At 39.8% G+C, this 21,599-nt stretch overlaps 1 protein-coding gene across 1 annotated transcript in view; it reads left to right on the top strand.

The window, feature by feature from the left end:
* Nucleotides 1-2,726: 2,726 nt before the first annotated feature.
* Nucleotides 2,727-21,599, top strand: part of asz1 (ankyrin repeat, SAM and basic leucine zipper domain containing 1) — a 33,361-nt gene continuing 14,488 nt past the window's right edge. Inside the window, exons 1-7 of the mRNA XM_085780151.1 lie at nt 2,727-2,846; nt 3,612-3,708; nt 4,159-4,281; nt 10,537-10,648; nt 18,789-18,900; nt 18,997-19,131; nt 20,252-20,376. Of these exons, the coding sequence (XP_085636277.1) occupies nt 2,727-2,846; nt 3,612-3,708; nt 4,159-4,281; nt 10,537-10,648; nt 18,789-18,900; nt 18,997-19,131; nt 20,252-20,376 (824 nt within the window). The remainder of the gene's footprint in view (nt 2,847-3,611; nt 3,709-4,158; nt 4,282-10,536; nt 10,649-18,788; nt 18,901-18,996; nt 19,132-20,251; nt 20,377-21,599) is intronic.

The following is a 21,599-nucleotide window of genomic DNA, read 5'->3' on the forward strand; positions in this document are numbered from 1 at the left end:
CTAAGGAAAATTATAAGTACCCTATCCTATACAGAGGGGTTATTAGCCACTATTAGCTGTGAATCATAGGTTTGATTGATTCTCTCCAAAACTATGTGCACATAAAAGGACCAATCATAATGTCCAGTCATTTATGATTACCTCAATTTAAGGTACAGTAAAGTGACAAATAGAGCAGGAATAGCAAATCCGTATGCAATATATTCAGTGAAAGAAGTTTAAACAATGCAAGTCAAATTCTCTTGTGGAAATTCTGTTGAAAGTGTTTTCTAAAAGTTTTTGCATGTTACTTCATAATGTAAACCAAAAATAACGCTTCTATAAAACTTAACCACTCTGATAAAAGTCATCTGAATATTATACAGCTTGCTTGAATCAAATCGTAAGGTGACAATCAATCTCTACTTAATACAAAGCTGGAATAGTTTTCCTAAATCTGAGCAACAGCTGGGCCAGTGACGGACTGAACTCATTTATGTGTCTCTAATTTTTGTTTCCTGGCAATTGTTTTTTGTGTGTGTAAAAGAGAGAGCTAAAAAAAACATAGTCTGAGTTGTAAGAAATGAAAAAAACATTTTTTGACATGAACCCAGATGCTTGGTTGTTTTGGTATTTGCTGAACTTTGGAGTCATTATTATTGCACAGACAGAAAAGTTATAATGAGGCTTGTCCAGAAGAAGAGTGACCTCTACTGGACATGTTGTCCTCTACAGCCAGATGAGAGTCTGGCCTCCTAAGACATAAGACACACTCAGCTGCCAGTTTATTAGGAACACCTAATACAACAGTGCTGCTATATATCCATCCTACATGTTCATTTTTTGTTGACACTGTTTTAGAAAGGTGCAGAGAGTGATTGCAGGAATACTGTATTAGACTGAACTAGTTTTTACTTAGGTTTACCTCCTAAATATGACAACTGAGTGTATAATATACTGTATACAGTCACAGATGATGATGGCTTATAGAAAAGTATTCAGTGATTGAGCCGATTGAGTCAGTAGCTTACATAAAGCTTAGTTGCCAGGAGTCCCTGCACATTGTCATATATAGGTTTCCCACTCATTCTGGATGAAAAGATGCCTGTTCCAAGTTGGAGGAGAGCTACACTTAGTCAGGTTTATTTGTAAAAACACCTGTACAGGTAGACTATAAGTGTGTACAAGCTTCATTTACAGTTCATTTCAGCATAAACACAAGATAAGATGTCTGTTAATGCCAATTTTTAATGCATTTTGTTGGGCAAAAAAAGATAACTCACCTGTCATATCAGCAAGATCACAATTAGCAGACAAAGCCAGGGTGGTACCTGCAGTTTCCAGAGCAGCCTGTGGACAAAATCACAAAAGATTCAGTAACACAATAATTAAACCAACTAGAAAAATATGCTAGAGCTAATTATGTAGTTAGTTTAGAAATAGCATAAAGTGGGGTAAGATGAGCCACCTATCACATTCAGGATCACTACATCAAGACAATTATAGTTTTAACTGTTTTGATGAAATAGCATGTTCAAAACAAGTGGTCTCATTGCACAACTTGGGGTAAGTTGAGCCCCTCCTTTCCCTCCATCCATCTCCCATCTCCCCCTTTACTCAATATTCATCCTGTCGATTACATCGCATCTTGGGAAGAATCCCTCATCTTTCTCTTTGAAAGTAAAGAGTGGCTCACCAGAAACAGCTCTAGATCTTCTGAGGAACTTGCTTACTGTAATCATAAACATCCAGATTAAAATCATTATTTAATAATTAGGGCATAGACAGCCAAAATACATTCATTAATGTATGGGGGCAGGTGGCTCAACTTACCCCAGAGCTACCATTGACTTTAGTACTCCCCACAGCTAAAATGATGCACTTTCATGCTGAGTTTACTACCTCACAAATAGCACAACTCACGTATAAAACAAATGTACAATTATCTCGTTTGGTCTTAACACAACTGTAATTCAACATGAGATCGACCAAAGTCACTTTCGAGAGTGAAAATTTGTTTTTGGTGGATTTCTTACCTTCACAGACTCCATGAAATGAAATGATGCCTTCCTCCTAAATATTTGGTCAGTCAGGTGCTCAATTTTTCTTATGGTTTCTTAGCAACAAGGGCTGGCTCAACTTGCCCAGTCTCCCTACAGATGTACAACGTAAACAGTCTAACTTAGTGGTATTAAACCTCATATTAGCTTTTGTTGGAAAATGAAGAAATATTTCTATCACTACTTAATTTGGGCGTCCAGAGCTTCGTTTTGACAATGTTTTAAAGCTAACGTTAGCTTATTTTAGCTAAACTCTGGCTAAACCGCTACCGTTACCATAGAAACGATTCTATATCTATGACCGTCACTGTTTAAGCTAACGAGTAGCTAACGGTTACTAACGTGCAGACGAAAACAGGAGCACGCAAATGATTTATGGGGATTTATTTTTTTGAATTTTTTTTTTTCCGCAACATAAATCTGAATTTATCTCACCACAACAGTGAGGTTAAGCTTTGTCGTTTCACGGTCCCCCATTAGTTAACTTAGTTCTGCTAAAACCGGTTTTTGACAGGTGTACTGAGGTTACGGACGCACCGGTTGAACAAACGTTAATCACGCCGGTGGTTGACGCACGCACGCACGCACGCACGCAGCTGGATGTCACTGTGACGTCACCGTCTTCACCTGCCGCCGCGGCTTCTCGAAAGTCGTTAGCTACCGAGCGAGCGGAGTCCGAGGAGACAAATGGGCAGCTTCATGGATTACGCCTTCCCGGCTGGAGAGGAAAGCGAAGTCAGCGATGACGAGTGGGCTATCGACTGTCGCCCGGAGAAAAAGAAAAAGTCTTCTCGCATCAAGGAGAAAGTAAAACATCCCTCCATTTTTTCTAAAAACCGGTTTAAACGACTAGAAATCACGGGCAACGACGTTAGCTAGCAGCTGCGCTCGCTAGCTAATCATACAATAACATTAAAAGGCTATTTAGTCTGATAACGTTATATAACTAGTGGATTTTCGAGATAGTGGAGGTGGGATTAAACCCGCTCTTTTTCAGCCTTCGTTGTCATTAACATTGGCAATTCATGGCGCAGTTGCGAAAAATGTGCACAATAGAGCACAAATTTAAGGGTAATCTTTAGGTCTTCTGGATTTCAGTGTTAAACAATACTAATAAACAAACAACTTATTCTTCTTTTTTTGTGTGTGACACATTTGACCTTTATGCAAAAGAGAAAAAAAATGCAGCTCTTATGATTTGGATATTGCACCTGGCCTGAGTGATTTTTTGCTTGCCTTGTTCATATGGCTCTTTTCTTAGTCAAATAGCTAAACTACATAAACACTGTCAAGACTGATTACTAGTCTGTACCTATAGTATTAGTTTGTAGTTTGGATTTGAGATACTGTTGGTCAAAACTGTAAATAAAGAAATACTATCCCTATTGCTTTCTCATCTAAAGTCACTGTTCACACCTAATTGTAGGATTTATTTGTACTTTATAGTTCTCCCATGTCCATAACAGCATATCTCCAAACATACAGTACATGTTTTCCAAACATATCTTATTTTGAAGTAAAAAAAAAAAACTTTTGGTAAATTTCCACTGACTTTCACCTTGTTTTTCCCAGAATGCCGATGCTGTCGTACCAGAAGACAATGTGTCTATGCTGAAAAAAGCCATCAGTATTGGAGACACACAGACTGTTGCCCAGCTGTTGGATGATGGCAAGTTGCACAACTTTTAAAGCCAGCTCAATTTAGAGTGTGATTGATTATTTTTTATTAACTTTTCTGTGACTATGGATCATCTATCTTTTGCTTTACTGTGGCAATACACATAAAAATGCATACGTTCACGTATTGTAGCCCAAAAGGTGGCGTTGCCTTTTAAAAATGAATGTAAAATCAGATCAACATGGTAGATCCAAAAACAGTGGAGTTAGTCAGATGTGGTTGTGATTCCTCACCTAAACACAACAGTTTTTGCTTTGCATTAAATTGTTTTGCAGACTTTAAGGAGTAAAGGAAAAACAGTGAAGAAGGATGCTCAAAGAAACAAAGCCTGATTGTGTGTGTATGTACAGTATACAGTGTGTATGTGTGAGCAGCACAGATTCACATTTCCTTTTAATCATTTCATTGCTTCTTTTCATTTGATCCCTTCGGTGTGGACAGGCATGGACGTGGAGACCCGGCTTGGTTTTGATTGGACGCCTCTCATGTGCGCTGTGAGTGTGGCTAACTACGACCTGGCCAAACTGCTACTGGACAGAGGGGCCAGAGCCAACTTCAGTAAAGGTCAGTCTAGAAAACAAGGCACAGGATGAATTCATACTGTTGACTGTCTGCTGGTGAGTTCAGGAGGCTCCACTGACCTCTCTGTGATCCCTCACCCGCCGCCGCCACCATTCAGAAAAAAATAAAACAAACCAGGGCAACAATAGTGTGATTAGGCAACATCGTTACAGACTTGGATATGAAACAGCCATACCTAATCCTCCTGATGGTCCCTGTTGCGTTGGTGTCGAGCTATTCTTCCCCCCCCTAAACAGACTGTTGCACCTTTATCCAATTTCCTCACCTGCTGCATGCAGCCAAAGTCTGGGGGACCGATTGGTTCCTTCATCTGACATTACTTAATGGTGATGACGCCAAAGAGGAACTCGTGCAGAAACACACTTCTTATCCATTGAGTTGTTTTTAGTTCATGCACACTGCTCCCTCATCTCTCTCAAAGCGAGAAAAATTGAAGGCATCTGGTTGGATTGAGGTCGGGTCTGGATAAAAACAAGCAACGGGGGGAAGAACTCTTCCTTATTAAGAGGTCTGCAGTCTCTCACAAACACACACACACACATCAAAACCATGAATCCTGTTGGGAAATGTCGTTACAGGATCTCCCAGAAACATCAAGCGTTTGGCTGTCGGGAAGGAATGTCTAATTTGGAGAGGAGGTTATAATGCTTTAATGATAATCACACTGAGTCAGTCAGTGTGTGGTCAAAGGAATATTTCCACTAAAGTCAGCTATAAGAACAAGAGAATAAATAGCTGGTGTACAGTCTTTTAACCTTAAAAAACAAGTACCGGTACATTAAAAGTCCCTTGGTGTGCTGACTCAGAAAACTTTCCCGACGATGGTTATCTTTTGGTGATTGGAATTTTGTTTTTGTTTTTTGATGAATGGGAAATAAAAAACAAAAAAACAATTGGTTTGATTGATTTTCTTTTTGAAATACACTTCTTTTCTTTTTTAATTGTCAAAGAGCAATTAACTTTATGTCATGTAACAAAAATAAAATCACTAGAAGACAGAAACAAAAACAAACGTCTTTTTCATATTCTGACACAGGAAGTTGTCATTTACAAGGCCAGACTGCGGGCCGGACTCGTCTGTAGAAGAAAAGCAAAGTCTTTACACACACATATTCACCACATACAGAGTAGAAGAAGGGAAAAAAGGAAAGATATAGCAGGTTTCATACCTCGGTTAGGACTTTTGCCACCTCTAACTCCAGATGTATGTTGGGAACTACCATCAAGCTTATGCCATTTAAGCTCAAAATCTCCTCAAACTTGTCGCAAGAAAATCCTGTCAATGGCGCTCTTGCCTTGAAAATGACAACATCCGGTGTCAAAATATGAAAACAAACTGTGTTTTTTGGTCTGTTTATTAGTTTCTGTTGACTGGTGATTTTAGTTTTTGTTATATAAAATAGAAAATGAAAATAAAATAGTTTTTTGAAGTGCTCTTTGACCCTCAAAAAGAAGAATTCTTTGTGTTTCAATTGTATTTTTTGTATTTCAAAGTGAAAATCAAATAAACCAATCTGGTTTTTTGTAAACTTTTTAAAATCCAATGACCAATAGATACACTGACTGACCCTCTTTGAATACTGAGATCCATTTATTGACACAAACAGGGCTGATCTTAGACACGGTTCAGTTCTCTTCTCAGGTAAGTGTTCATACATCACAATAGTTTCTCCATGGCACGCTAACACAACACATTCAATACATGGTCAGAAAACTATTTGCTTACCTCCTCTGCACCGACCCGATGCTCATTACTGTCTCTTATCTATATATTTTCTCACAGCCACAATGCCCCACCTATTGGCTGAACAGAAAACGACATAATGGCTCCAACAGCCGGTATTCTTCCATTTCTGAAGAGCGGAGCATCTGGAGAAACCAGCTCATACAGTCGATCTAAAATACTTGTCCATCTTGTCCGAGTGTGGCCACCCAGCACCATTTATGTCCTAATATTAACCGGTCAAAATTCAGCTTGACAATTGTCAGTTAAACGGTGAATTACAAACAACTGTACTGCCAAGTAATGATGAAAAAATTGTGCAAATAACACGACAAAGAGCATTGCATTGGAATTAATGCGTCTGTATGTGTCAGCAGTTTATAGTTGACACTAGTTTGTCGTGCACTTCAAGGTGTCTTTATTATCCACAATGGGGCAATTTGTGTGCAGCCAGCAGAGAGAAGAAGAACCACATCATACATACATAGAATCAACATGAAAACTCACATAATAAATACAGCATGAGAACATGATACAAAGAATAAAATACAGCGTAGAACACATGATACAATAAAATAAAAAGCAGCATAAAGATAAAACGAGGAGCTTCCTCAAAACTTCCACAAAATACAAAGCAGCATCCATGATGGTCTGTAAAGTAGAGGTGTGCTAAAAAATCGATTCACATAAGAATCACAGTTCTCATTTAATACGATTCAGAATCGATATAAAATGTCCCAAAATCGATTAAAAAAAATAAAAGGCCTCCATTTCCTTAGAATTTAAAAGGCAGCATGTTTAACTGCACTATTTTTTTCAATAAAGAGGCACTTCTAATTTTGTTGCTTAAGCAATATGTGATATTGCTTTTATGTAACAGTTTCAACAATTCAATCTAAGCACGGATACATGTTTAAGGCCCAATCCCATTTCTCTTTTTTACCCCTACCCCTTCCCCTACCCCTTGCCCCTCGCCCCTTGAAACGGAGTTACAAGGGGTAGGGGTAGAAAGTCAACCCCTCTGAATTGGGACACCCCTTCAACAGTCACATACGTCATCACGTAGTCTCACTGTCTTTTACGTAAGCTGATGCGGCGAGCTTTTGCCAGAAATCAAATAGCCGTGTACCATATAACTTAATAAAATAAGATAAAACTTAATGCAGACTGATCGGTTCATTGTAAAACATTTATTTACTGATGTAAATGTGGTGATTTCTGTACACAGAGCCCAGAGGCAGCGCTGCCTGCTCCTCCTCCTGACTGATACATGAAGCTTCACTTTTCATCCAAATAACTAATGCTACTGCCACAATTGTCAGATTTCATCAATTAGACCAACATTTAAATGCTAAAAAGAATTTAACATGCTGGTGGTAAACCTCTAAAAACCCGCGGATAAGTTAATTAACGACCGCCTTCTCTCCCGGCGGGACCGGGACGAGGACGTAATTTGGCCGGCGGAGCAGCTCTGCAGGCCGGCTGCTGCCTCTGTGAGGAGCCGCTCCTCCTGGAGCTTCACTTCTCCGAAAAATCGTCGGAGGAAACTTCTAACCCGCCGTCATTTGGGTAAACTAACCACACATTTGGGACCTAAACAGTTACTTTCTCGCAAGAAAAAATATTAAAACTTAATAAAGTGACGTAATAACAGTGCTACAGCAAGAAATAAAACAGCTTTTCGTTTTACAGCCACATGCTGCCGGCTGCCGCAAGATGCATTATGGGAAACTTTTCATACCCCTCCGTTTGGAGTGTGCCTCTGAAAAATCTCTGTTTGGAGGGGTATGTAGCCCTACCACTTCCCCCTTACGGGGATTGGGACACCCCTACCCCTACACGTGAACGCGCAAAACGGAGGGGTAGGGGTAAGTGGTAGGGCCAAGGGGTGAAATGGGATTGGGCCTAAAACTCAATAAATGTGAAAAAGACACTTCAGTCATTCTGTCTTGCAAAGCAGACTGGAGTAGATCATGAGGATCCTTTGCACACTGATGGACTGAAGCAGAAATCATTATGAATCAAATCGGTTTTGAATCAAAAATCGATATTGAATCGAATCGTAGCCCCAAAAATCTGAATCTAATCGAATCGTGAGATAGTTAAAGATTCCCACCGCTACTGTAAAGGTCAGTAAGGTCACAGTTTCTGCTGCAGTAACGATACATTATGTTGAGACCACTGCTTGTCCCTGGGTTTTATTAATTGTCCACTTCAAAAGAAACTCCCTTCTGTGGCCCCTCAAGAGTCCCCAGACCTGGTTTGGAGCCATTGGACCAGTCATGCTGTTGATATCTGATGTCAATTAATTCTCAGTCCAGAATGTCGAGTGTGTGTGTCTGTGTGTGTGTGTGTGTGTGTGTGTGTGTGTGTGTGTGTGTGTCTGTGTGTGTGAGTGACTGATTTCACATGGTCTCGGCATCTGATGCTCGAGGCAGATGAAGGAAACAATTAAACAGGAGGATGACGTGTGGTCACGTCCTGGTGGCGTTTGTCCAAGCAGCCGGGCCCGAGCAGCAGGAATGTGAGAGTGATTGATAACGGTCGCCATACCGCCGCCGCCACCACCGCTGCTGCTGCTGTCATAGACTCTCGCCGATTCTCAGGGCCTCAGATTTATTTACTCCAGTCCTCCGTAGACGCAAACCAGGGCAGTCTGGTTTACACCCACACACACATAATATAAACACACACACATTTGCACGTGGATGTAGAGCCAAACATGCACAACAGCCACAGAGACACAGGAACCCACATGAAGATGTAGCAGCCGAGGTATACATGCACACACACACACACACACACACACACAGCGTTAGATACACACCATGATACACACAGGTTGAGGGGACTCGTTCATTGGCGGAACAAAACAGGAACGGAGAGCGTTGCCCTGCGTCTCGGTTTTTATCAGGACGAGATAAGGAGACGATTCCTCTGAAGTCACTCGGTCCTGTAAAGGCCGCCACACTTCCTGATGCCAGATAAACGGCTATCCATCTCCATCACCACGTCCTCATCTAGGCTTTATCTCTTCTTTTCTTTTCTTTTTTTTTCTTAAAAGATAGCATGATGCACTGGCTTCAACTCTCACCTTTACATTGTTTTGCAAAATAGAGTAATTACAAGAATGAAACATTTGTATTTGCGCTTTATTTGTTAGAGCATATTAATTCTATCCAGTATGATGCAAAGACAGAGGTTTCATTTCCTGTTTGAACATATTCAGCTACAAAACATGGAAAAGGAAATATTATATAATAAAATAACGATAAAATGTCCTTATATCTGAAGGAATGTTGTTGCTTTCAACAGTAACAAACTGATTAATATTATGATAGAGAACAATTACAGGTTTTCCTCTTCTGCTTAACAAAACACACAGCTGTGTAAAAAAAAAAAAAAAAAAAGCAATAAAAATGTGAACAGAACAAAAGTTATGACAGGCCTAGCCCGTTTGAAAATATGCAGCGGTGCAATATATCAATAAATATTGTGCACCAGTGGTATGTGTGTCTCTATGCTGCAGGAAAACTTTGCGCTTTAACCTCTGACTATTAGGATTTTATTTTATAGCAAATGCTATTTTGTATGTGATGTAATGCTGTAATGCATTTTTTTTGTATATTGAATAGGGACCTGCAGGAAGACTAGTTGCGTGCTATGGCATCAGCTAATGGGGATCCATAACTAAAAAACACTACTACACTACAATACTAAATATCTCATTTGAAAATGGATAGATCCACCTTAAAACGATTAAAAACACACAAAACCCCCATCTTATATCAAACCTACATTGTCTGAGTCCTTAATGCTGCCTCTTGATCATATATGATACAGATATGATGCAGCTACACCATCAAAACGATGAATTGATGATTTTCGAGCCCGAAAATTCATCTTAATTTCCAGATAGAGATCATTTATACTGTAGCGTCTAGGTCGTACGACCTTTTATTGTGTTTGTCTGTCAATGTGAACAATTCAGCAAGTGGAAAATGAAATGATCTTCAAAAGGCATAAAGTTACAGACGACGCATTCCCCTTTACATTTTAAACAATAATTTTTTTTTTTTCATCTTTTACGTTTTCAAAACAACAGAAAAGGAAAAAGCAACAAAGGTTTGCCCCCCTGCATAGTTAGTACCTACAGTAGTAGACCCCCCACTTTGGAAACTATCACAGTGTGTAAATAGTAAATATCTTGTCTGATAGTCTCCTGGGTTTCCCATTCTCTTGCAGGCTGCTGCTTTGTTTCCCTTTTTCATTTTAAAACTGTAGAAAAACAAAAACAATACACTGGTATTGCTCAAAAATATTGCAAAAGAGTGTTTCCTGTTTAACTTTCTGCCTTTTGGAGATCATTTCATCTTCCACTTGCTTAATTGTTCACATTAACAGACATTTTGACCAGGTGTGCCCAAACTTTTGCATGATGCCACTGTAAAAGCTTTTTCTTTTAACCTGAAGTTTTGACTCAGACTCAGACTGTGATGTGTCCCCGTCCACAGATAACTGGACGGTGCTCATGGCCAGCTGCACGGCGGCCGCCAGTGAAGACAAAGTGGCTCGCTGTGTGGAGCTTCTGCTGTCCAGAAACGCTGATATCAACATGGCAGACAGGTGAGGGGGGGTTACAGATGTGTTTCAGGTTCATAATGTTTATGGGATTTTCATCACAGTACTTGCTGTCACACCCCCATTGATGCACGCCGAGTAAAAACACTCCAGACTTGATTTAAACAGGGAGGGAGGGGAGGGGGGGGGGGAGGTGGACAACAGAGGAGCTGGATCAAATTCCCTTTGATGGCTCTCGTTATGGTTAGCTGCCATGTGGTAGCATTATGCACCACAGCGCTCCATACCGAGTGTATTTGTGTGTTTTATTTGGAATGTCCTGTTATGGCATGTGCATGTACAGACGGGTATCAGGCAGACAGACAAACAAACACACACACTCACATACTCACACACAGTGTAACGGCTGGCTGGGAGCTTTTGTACACACTTGGATGAAACCCAGTAAGAATGGTTTTTGGTCATTTGTACTGTAGGTCCAACCGTGCAAAGTAAAAAGGCAAAATCCTATTAAAATGTAGAATTAGTTTAAATCACATGCTGGAATAGAAGTTTTTACCTGGATGTCTAATTGTATATTTGACTTCTTACTGGGGCCCACATTTAAAAACAGTACATTTAAAACGTACATTTACAATCATGGCATCAATAAGATAAGACAAGTCAACAAAAACTTACATTACATCTTTACAATACAAATGAATCACCATCCTGAAACAAAAAACATACATAAAACAGTGTACAGTGGATATAAAATGTAAAAAAAAAAGGGCAAAACAAAACAAAGCGACAACAACAAAAAGCCTACATAAGGCGACATAAAACTTTACAGTACAGCCATCATCACCATCTTACCATCACCAGTCACTATCCTAAAGCGGAAACTTGCATGAAGTATTGTTATTCTAATAACTGGATCTTCTAGGCCATGAAATCAGATTGAAATACTCCTTACCCTGTCTAGTATGTATGTATGTAGATGTTACTGTAGGCGTTCTTCTAACAGCCATCTCGAAGCCAAAAGAGGATTTTCTGCCTTGCTTGGCTTCAAACATGGGTTAAATGTAGAGCAACACAGTCTGGCCATTGCTAATGGCAAAGGAAACATAAAAAAGAAGAAGAAAACAAACAAGAACATCTGGGGAAAGGTTAGCTCTCTATTAGATCTACTCGTTATCCCTAATCGCCCCAGACACAAAACATGACCAGTGTGCAAATGGCAGATGATCATGTATGCATCCATCGGTCAAACCCACAGGACCGTCCTGGCCCCCCCAGACTGTGACTACTTTATATAGTCACAGCAGTAGGTTCATTAACTTTAATTATCGGTGCATGTTGTTTGGAGATAGGCGGAGCAGAGACGTGAGCTGCCCAGTGAACACAATGGAGGTGAACGGTACAAGTCCCCTGTCCCTCATCAAACTCAACAACTCCAAAATGCTCTGGTGGACAAGTTGTGACCTGCACATTCATTCATTTGCTAGGAAATAAGTATAATTATGTAACATTACGACTAGGGCTGCAACGAGTAGCACATTTTACTATCTGAATGTTCGGGGTCACTATCCGAGTAGTATTCGAGTATTCGTTTACCGATGGGGGGGGTCAGCAGACATGGTGGGGGGGTCAGCTGACAAGCCTGTCATTTCATATCGTTACATGTCCGTGGCAATATCGATTTTTTTTTAACCCACTACATTGGCTTGTGGAATATTTTTCCTCACAGATCTGTCCTCAAATCACTCGCAATTAAAAGAGAGACAAAAAAAGTGGTAATGCCACGGAATTAAATTGTCCCGTTAATAGGCTAAACATTTTTCTTATAATGGCAGCGCACACTTCAATAAAGGAACCATTAACATTTCAGCCTAAATAAACAATAAAATATTGGACACATTGGCGGACACATTTTTTAACACAGAACGAGATTGGTTGGTTTTATCATCACTTTAGTTTAAAGTGTTCTCACACTATTGAGGTCAGCTTTCTCTTTGCCGATGCCATCGCTCCGTCTGAAGACACGGCCAACCAGTGCGCTGCAGTGAGCCCGAGGTGCGAGCGGGGGTGGAGCGGTGTGTGTGTGGGGGGTGGGGGGGTGTCCGAGTATCCGCGCAGTGACAAGGCGCTCTGAAGCCTGGTTTTGATGCCGCCGAGCGACGACAGTGCGCTCAAGCGCTCCAGCTGTGAGCGGGGGGGGTGTATCCGAGTAGGTGAAATGGTACTCGGATGCCGCCCAAGCCGAGCAAGTACTCGAGTACTCGGATATCGGCTACAGCCCTAATTACGACGCATGAAGCAAATACTCTGACCTACTTGTGCTTTTGAAATCACTCCGACCAGCAGCCGTGTCTGGAATGTAGTTCTGGCTGCATTTGCCTCTAAAACAACAACTCTGTCTCGTAATGTTACATGATTATCTCATAGTGTGGTGAATGTGCAGGTCACAACTTGTCCACCAGAGCGTTTTGGAGTTGTTGGATTGTGTATTTGATGAGTTTGATGAGGGACATTGATTGTGTTCACTGAGCAGCTCACGTCTCTGCCCCGCTGATCTCAAAACAACATGCACCGATAATTGAAGGTAATGAACCTACTGCTATGACTACAGGGATTATGGTGATAGGAGAACTTGCCAAAATGTTGAAATATTGCAAGTGTTTAATGTTTAACTTTATGCCTTTTTGGAGATCATTTCATCTTCAACTTGCTAAATTGTTCACATTAACAGAAATTGACCAAACTTTTGCATGATGCCACTGTTTGCATCTAAGTTTGTGTGTGAGTTGCTCCAGAAACATTTGCATCAGTGGAAATAAGATTAAAATGAAATCACCATAAGTAAGTGACCAGGAGGAAGTTTGTGACCCATCAGGCATTTCAGCAATCAGGTTTTTTAATCTGGTTTCCTCTGGTGAAGGAACATTAAAAAATTCCATGTCGTGGAAAAGAATGAAGCGAGGTCACTGTGGAAACACGTTTTACTGTTTCCATCTGTGGATTTCTGCTGTGTCAAAGTGAGGACGCCATAACCTCCCACTGCCACCACCACCAGTGGCTTTTGTTGTTTACCTTTCCCTAATCCCCTGCCACTCTGTCACTGCCAGCGTGCCACTGCACTCACGACACACGCCGGCCCTGACGACACTCGCCGACACGCTACAGCGTTAAAGGAAATTGATTGGTTCCTTCCCAGACAAAATATTTGAAGCGAGGGTAACAAGAGGCAGAAGGATGCAGATGAGAGGAGGAGGAGGAGGAGGAGGAGGAGCGTTCAGAGCGAGCAAGAGACGAACATGGGGTTCATGTGGGTGCAGAGGATAAACCTCCTCATCGCCTCTTACGTCTGAATATCAAAGCGGTGATTAACACCAGCTGCTCGTCCCTCTGTCTCAGTGTAAACAAGCATTTCTCTGTCGTCCCTCAAAGTCCTGCAGGAGCTACAAGGCAGCGGCCGACCGCTCTCCATCTGTCCCTTTCTTTCTGATGCACTCACATCATGGACACATCATCATCATCCTGTTGTTTTTCTGGAGTTATTGGATGTTTCAGTCGGGGTCTTTCCAATATTTTGCAAAAAAGACACCCTTGACATCCAGGCTGATCATCTGACTTCAGCCTGTGTCCAAAGTGGCGATCTACTGTCCCCACTGCCCCCCCCCCATCCTCAGTCAGAGGATTTTATCTGCTGCCTCCATGTTGTTACTGATGGCTGTTCTTCTGCTGTGGCCAGTTACGACCAAGGATCCGTAGGCCCAAATCCCAGAGTGTCTATTTCCTCTTAAGTGTCCTTTTCTTTCTCTGATTTATTTATATATACTCTATATTTTGGTAACCCTTTAATTCACAGGCAGCTAATCATGTGATAATGTCAAGAAATGACAATTAATAGCATCATGATGTCTAGAAATAGCCTAGAAATAACGGTCAATTTCATAGTAATGTCGAGAAATAACGATTGATTGCGTAGAAGTATTCCAGAAATAACAGTCCATTGCAAAGGACTTGGTGGATAAAAATTCGGGCCTTTCCCAAAAAATTCAAAGCATGAAAAGCATGAGTAATCTTTTGCCTTTATGAAAAACATGGCATTACTATGACATTGACCGTTATTTCTTGGCTATTTCTTGAGGTGTACATTCCTACAATAGGTGAATGTACACATTTGTATGGCTTCTTTTATATTTTATTTGCACATATTTTAGGTAAACTTTTACTTTTCTTTTTGCTACTCAGGTTGATCTCAAACCTGTTGAGATCAACCTGTGTGCTTAGTGGCAGTTCAGGATCAGTACTCAATAATACACTTTATTTGGCTGCCATTCCTTGTCTCTCCCTCTTTACTGTCAGTCTTCAATCCAGAAAATAATGGAAACACAACCAGAACCTACTGATTTGTAATCAAACTTAAAGGGACTACGAGGACTTTCGGAAAGCGGAAGTGTTTTCACACTACATTTCCCATGAGCCTCCACGCTCACGGTGAAATTCTTGTACTGGCGCAAGACGGACGAAAGTGAAAACATTTGCCAATAATGTTTTCATTAATCAAGAACGAAAGTCAGAGGTTCGAAGACGATCAGATACCGTCAGATATAAGGAGATTAAGGAATCAGATCAACAAAAAACAAAACAAGACAAACCAATTTTGGGGGAAATTGTTGATCACAGACGAGTAATCTTCCACAGGGACAAGATTTTAATAAGATATGAAAGTGCTAGATTGCTTTATTTAACAATCAACAGTGACAAACACAAGTTCTCCATGTCCATGTTTATTTAAAAATGAAAATCACATTTCATTTTAACGAGGGTAATTACGGCACAAAGATGCCACCACCACCGCTTCTCTGAGCTCCTGTAGTTCGTAGTAACCTGAGAGTTCAGACACCCGAGCGTCGATATTGGCTACTGGAAGCGCATGAAGACTTGTGACGTGTGAAAACACAAATTACTGCGACTACGAAATTCTTGGCGTCAACACCCGTGTGTGACAAACGTGATCAGAAAAACCATCGGTCGGTCGGTCAGGTTTGTTATCTGAGCATAAAATGAAGAAGAAGAATAGTTTGTGGTTCAATGAGAGTGAGATGAAGTGTGCGTGTGTGTGTGCATGTGTGTGTGTTTAACTTGGCACAGGTAGGTTTTTCTTTTTATCTTTTTTTATTTTTGGAAGTCATCCTTCTTGCAGCCCTGACACCAGGAAAGACGTTTACACTGAATTGTCTGCGTATTGATCAGCTGTGTGTTTGGGAACCTGCCAAAGCTCACACACACACACACACACACTCTCTCTCTCTGAAGGACACACACATACACACACAACTACACAATAACACAGTAAAACAGTATGTGAGTGACCTTGGTACCTGCCATCGCAGTAAAAACCATGCTTGGGAAAATACAGGAGATGTGAAAAACAGAAATGAATAATGTGACTTTAACCTGTTCTCATGGGTCAAAGAGGAAGTGTGTGAGGAGGAAATGTCACACATAAACACATACACACTTTGTCTTAGTCATCGGTTCGTTTGTTTAACTTCACATAGAACATTAACTTTTTATTTCTTCCAACGTATTCAAAGGAAGATGGCGCTGCAGACGTTATTCACAGATTCATACCTGTTAAACAAACACACCCGCCGTCCGGGAGGTCGTTTATCGGTACAAAAGTCAACGTTATAATAGAGATTAAATCAATGTGTCTCGACTCAGGATGACAAAGCAAAAAAAAGAAGGTACTACCATAACCTGAAAGGGATAGTTCAACATTTTTGGCAAATTGGCCCATTGCCATAATCCCTATAGTCATAGCAGTAGGTTCGTTACCTTTAATTGTCGGTAAATAGACTAGAGACTGCTTGTCGAAAAACTGTCCCTGAAGGCGACGTGCATCAGCAGTTTTGCATGAATTTCCCTCTAAAACAACTCTGTCTGGTAACGTTCTGTTATTATCTCATAGCGTGGTGAATGTGCAGGTCACAACTTGTCCACCAGAGCGTTTTGGAGTTGTTGGATTGTGTATGATGAGTTTGAAACCAAGAAATCCCATTAGCCTCCGTAGCGTAGCTCTGAGCAGCTCACGGCTCTGCTCCGCCGTTCTAAAAATAGCTTGCACCGAGAATTAAAGGTAACGAACCTACTGCTAAGACTATAGGGATTATGGCAATGGGCCAGTTTGCCAAAATGTTGAACTATCCCTTTAAATATCCCTGGTTGTATTTTGGTTATAGATGGAAGTGATTTCTGGATTTTACAGGTGTGTTTAAGTACCGTATCTACTTTTATTAGAGATTAATTTCACTGGATTAGTAAAGACACCACCTTCTATATTATGGTATGGTATCGCAGCCATCCAGTGTTTGTCCTTGTCCATGGATTTAAAAGCCTGTAAATCAATTTTCAGAGCGATAACACATTCCTTCTCTTTTGTTTGCATGTCCATTATGGGCGTTGTGGATTACCCCTCTCTGTCTCTCTCACACAGACAAACCATTAAAAGTAATACTACTGATGAATTGACTCGTAGACGTTCCCGTCTCTTTGGATTGATGTATTTTTCTCAGCCTCAGTGTTTGAGTCAGAGGTGATACGAGGTTTATTTATATTCAGTCCTCGTTCCGACTGAAGCAAACACATGAGCAGCGAAGGTCAAAGTTGTCAAAACCCGGTCTTTGATTTCACAATAGTGAGTTTAGGGCACATTCACCGACTGTGTGACCTTTTAAACGATGCTCTGTCTTTATTCTAGTGCTCTAAGGGAAACTCCTCTGCTCTGCCTAGACTTTACATTTGGCTGTAATGTAAAATATAAGGGGTGATTTAGGAGATGTGTGAGCACTGGCATAACAATCAAGACGGCTGGTTTTTAGATTTTATCGAGTTTCAAGGCTTAAATCCTCACATATTTAACTTTTAAGATGCAGTGATCACCAACAGTAGAAATAAAGGAAGTGGAAAAACCACATTTTTACAATTACATAGTTACTGTAAACACAGTTTCTATGGTGGCAAACCAGAGTCTATAGGGATATGTCTTAAAATAACCACTATTGATCCATTTTATCAGCATGTTTGTTTACTATTGTCACTTCTTAAAACTCACTTTGACAGATTTGATGTCATGTGATGCAATCCTGTTATTGTCTTTCAATCATCTTTATTCTTTTACATCTCTTATTACTGCTTTTATTTCCTGTTATTGTTTTTATGCCTTTTATTTATCGTTATTGTCTATTGTTTTATTCCTAATTGTTATGTTTTCTTACTATTTTTAACATTTGTGCCTTTTATTAGTTTTAATTATTTCTTATCTAGTTCTGTGTTTTATGTTTTAGTGCTTATACCTCTGCTTTATTATGTCTATCTCCTGTGATTACATACAACATTTTACATCTTACACTGTCCACCTGTTCTCAGTCTACTGTATGTTGTTGGGTTCTCGTGTTTCTTTCCTGGGTGTCATGGGTTTTACTTTTGTATGTTTTTGCCTTTATGTAAAAGCACTTTGTAAATCCTTTATTTTTAAAGGTGCTATATAGAAAAGGAATTAATTAGTTCATCAATTAAATGGTTATATTTAAACAGTAATTATGATAATGAATCAGACTCCATAACTAATGTGGATCACTTCTAGAAAACAGTGGTGGTGTCACAGGATGACATGGTGTTTGCTGCACCCTTGTGGTTCCTCTGTGCTTTTACTGTCGCTCCTGCCTCGTCTTACTTCTTTGCTTTTACTTACTTACTCTATTTGTTTATTTAGTCGGGACAGTGCATATTAATGGACAGTGAGTGCAAGAGTACTCACAGTAAATACACCGTATTTAGCACATGTGCTAAATTACATCCGTAGTCCCCAAAACAATACAACAATTACTGTAACATAAAAAGTCCATAAAGACGGAGGACCAGTACTGTAGATAACAAAAGAAGTACATTTACATAGTTACAGGAGGGTTGGACATGATTCTTTGAATTGTAAAAAAATATATATAATCTATACAGTTGCGATTAACATGATTTATTGAAATATAAAAATATATCTATACAGTTGTGCTTGACATGATTCGTTGAATTATAAAAATATATATATATCTATACAGATGTGGCTGCCATGGTTCGTTGCATCTCATCATTGTCCTAAATTTGAATTCTTCTTCCTGTCTCTGGTCATTTTTTTTAGATCACAGATGACCTGTCTGATGTTGGCGGCCAGGGAGGGCCACAGTAAGGTCATCAACCTGCTCTCCTCCCGGGGAGCGAACATCGACGCCCAGGATACCAATGGATACACAGTCTGTTGTGTTTTTGTTTTTTTGTTTTTTTCCTTCAAGATTCGTTCTATTTTCATTTACACATTTTCACTTTGTGTCTGTGTTTATTTCTGTCAGGCTTTGTCTATCGCTGTGCAGTTCGGCAAAGAGAACGCAGTGCTGAAGCTCCTGCAGCTGGGAGCCGACAAAACCATCAGGACCACGAGTGGCCAGAGCCCCGCGGACCTGGCACAGACCTTCAAACACACACAGGTGTGGAAGGAGAGGATGCAAAACTTTCTCTACTGTAAAATAAGACAAAACTGATTTCCTCTGTAGAATAGAACACAGAATATTTATATTTTTTCCCGTAGGGACATTTGTGTTGGACCCGAGTGCTTCACTTTCACATTGGTCCAGAAAATCTCTATCCTGTGCTATCAGACAGGCTTTTATCAATTGAGAAAAAAAATTGCAAGAATAAAAACACTGCTATTTTTTAATGACACAAAAAACCTCCTCCTCATGGTTAGATTACTGTAATGGCTCTACATTAGAATAAACCACAAATTGATACGAAATCCAGGAAATCAGGAAACACTTTAATGTCTTTATTCAGGCTTCCTGTTTGTTTTTTAATCTATTATTATTCCTCCTATTCTTGTATTAACTCTTGCTTTATTGAATTTTGCTTGATTTTTGTGATGTTGCACTTCCAGGTGACATTGATTGTGATTTATCCTTTGCATTTAGTATATTTTGTCGTGGTTGTTGTTTAGTTAAGTTTTTAGGGCTTTGGCTAATTATTATGAAACACTTTATAATGCTGTTTTATATGTTAGAATAAATCTATATGTATATAAATATAAATATAATAATATATTAGAATAAATCCAGTTAAATAACTCATAAATTAACTTACTGTATAGATTATAATGACTAGATAACTTGATAGATAAATTCAAGTAATAATGACTAGATAACTTGATAGATAATTTATGAATAAGGGGTGGGAGTAAATAAGTTTTACTTCTTCCCACTCGTTTTCGGATATGAAACAAACAAACAAAATCAAATTACCTTTATTTTCAATTATTTTATTTTACTTTTTTTATATATATTTTTTGTTCATATGTTGTCTTTGCAAAGTTTTTATATGTTATGTCTGTCCATTTCTGTATTATGTTTTATTTCTTTTAACATGTCCGAAATAAACTTAAACTAAACTGTTTTGATAAATAAAGTTTATTTTTTATCATTATTACAGTTCCTTAAGTGTCAAGGATTCTCTAAAAAAAAAAAAGCCAACTTTGTAGTCTAGATGTGATGAAACCTGACTTGTGAGCTTTGTGACTTGAGCACTGATGAAGATTTTGTGTGTGTGTGTTCACAGATCATTAGGATCCTGGCCTTGTCCAATCACATCTCCTCTGTGGAGCCCTTCAGCTCCATGGGAGGGGGCCTCAACGGACCCAGTCTCCTAAAGACAAACCCTGAACATCCATCGTCTATGGAGAGGTAAGACGACATTAGACCTGTACCACAGTTTTTCTCCGTTGGTTTGGCTCAAACCAGTGGAGAAGACCTGTAAATGGTGTCGTGACTGCAGCCTGTGTGGGTCTGTCGCCCCCTGCTGGGCGGCCGCCGCTCCGTGCCTGTGCAGCACCTGTGTTGCTCAACCAGACGTAAACAATAACAAACGTCTTTTTCCGTGAATGTTTAGTCCACTCGGCAATTATCATCAGCCAGAAACATTGTTGTTCAGTTTCTCAGCGTCTTGCCTGGCACCAGGAATTTTACAACCTGTAATCCTGTAAACAATCATTGTTGTCTTTCTCTTGTGTCGGCCGCAGCAGAGAAGCTGTAAAAAAGAAAACTAGACGTGTTTCACATATTTTGGAAGGTTTTTGTGAAGCCCATCGTGTCAACAACAGTCAACAGGCTGAAGCTGCGTGTGTGTACGCTGCTGCGGTTGCTCTGATGTGTTTGAACTCAGTGACACTGAGTCAAAGGAGAACGACATGTCCTCTTTTTTTGTTTTGTTTTTGCCCCAAACTCTCCTGCAGCGACGTCAAAAAGATTCAATTTAGAGCCTGAAGGGATGTGTATTATTGTTGCTGCAGGGTGGATGCAGCTTGTGCATTTTTTTTTATTTACAAATAACATGAACAGGGGAAAAAATAGAGGGGAGGTTGAGTGCTGCAGAGGCCAAAGGAAAAAAAGGGTAAAAAAAAATGTGTGGAGTGGCTCAAGGTGCTCTTCAAGGGAAAATAATAGAAATAAATTGAGAAAAAACTGACTGTCTGTGGAAGGATGGTGCAGTCAAAAAAGAGCTTCCCGAGGCAACTTGAACAGGGTATCCGCGGGGTCTTAAAAAGTATTAAAATATATGATTGTTTACTTGCACTTGCACTCTTCAATTGATTTCTAATTGATTTTTATGTAACTGTTTTTTACTGTAAGTATGTATACCTGTTGTGAAGCACATTGAGTCTGCCTTAAAGCTGAATTGAATTGAATTGAATTGAATAAAAGGTGATAAATCAATTTTGGGAAAATTAAGACCCTTTAAAAGTATTAAAAAAGTCTTTTCACGACTTTATAAAGTCTTAAATTTTGAAGGTATTTTTTCTGAATTAGCTGTCGAAGAGTTTGAGTCCTAAAAGACATTGTAAAAGTGTGTGAATTTATTCATTTTAATTAGATTGTTGTTTTGGTTTTTTGAGAGTGGAGCAATGTTT

Source organism: Trachurus japonicus, chromosome 6, assembly GCF_045865225.1.
Source record: "Trachurus japonicus isolate A0001 chromosome 6, Traja_1.0".
NCBI lineage: Eukaryota > Metazoa > Chordata > Actinopteri > Carangiformes > Carangidae > Trachurus > Trachurus japonicus.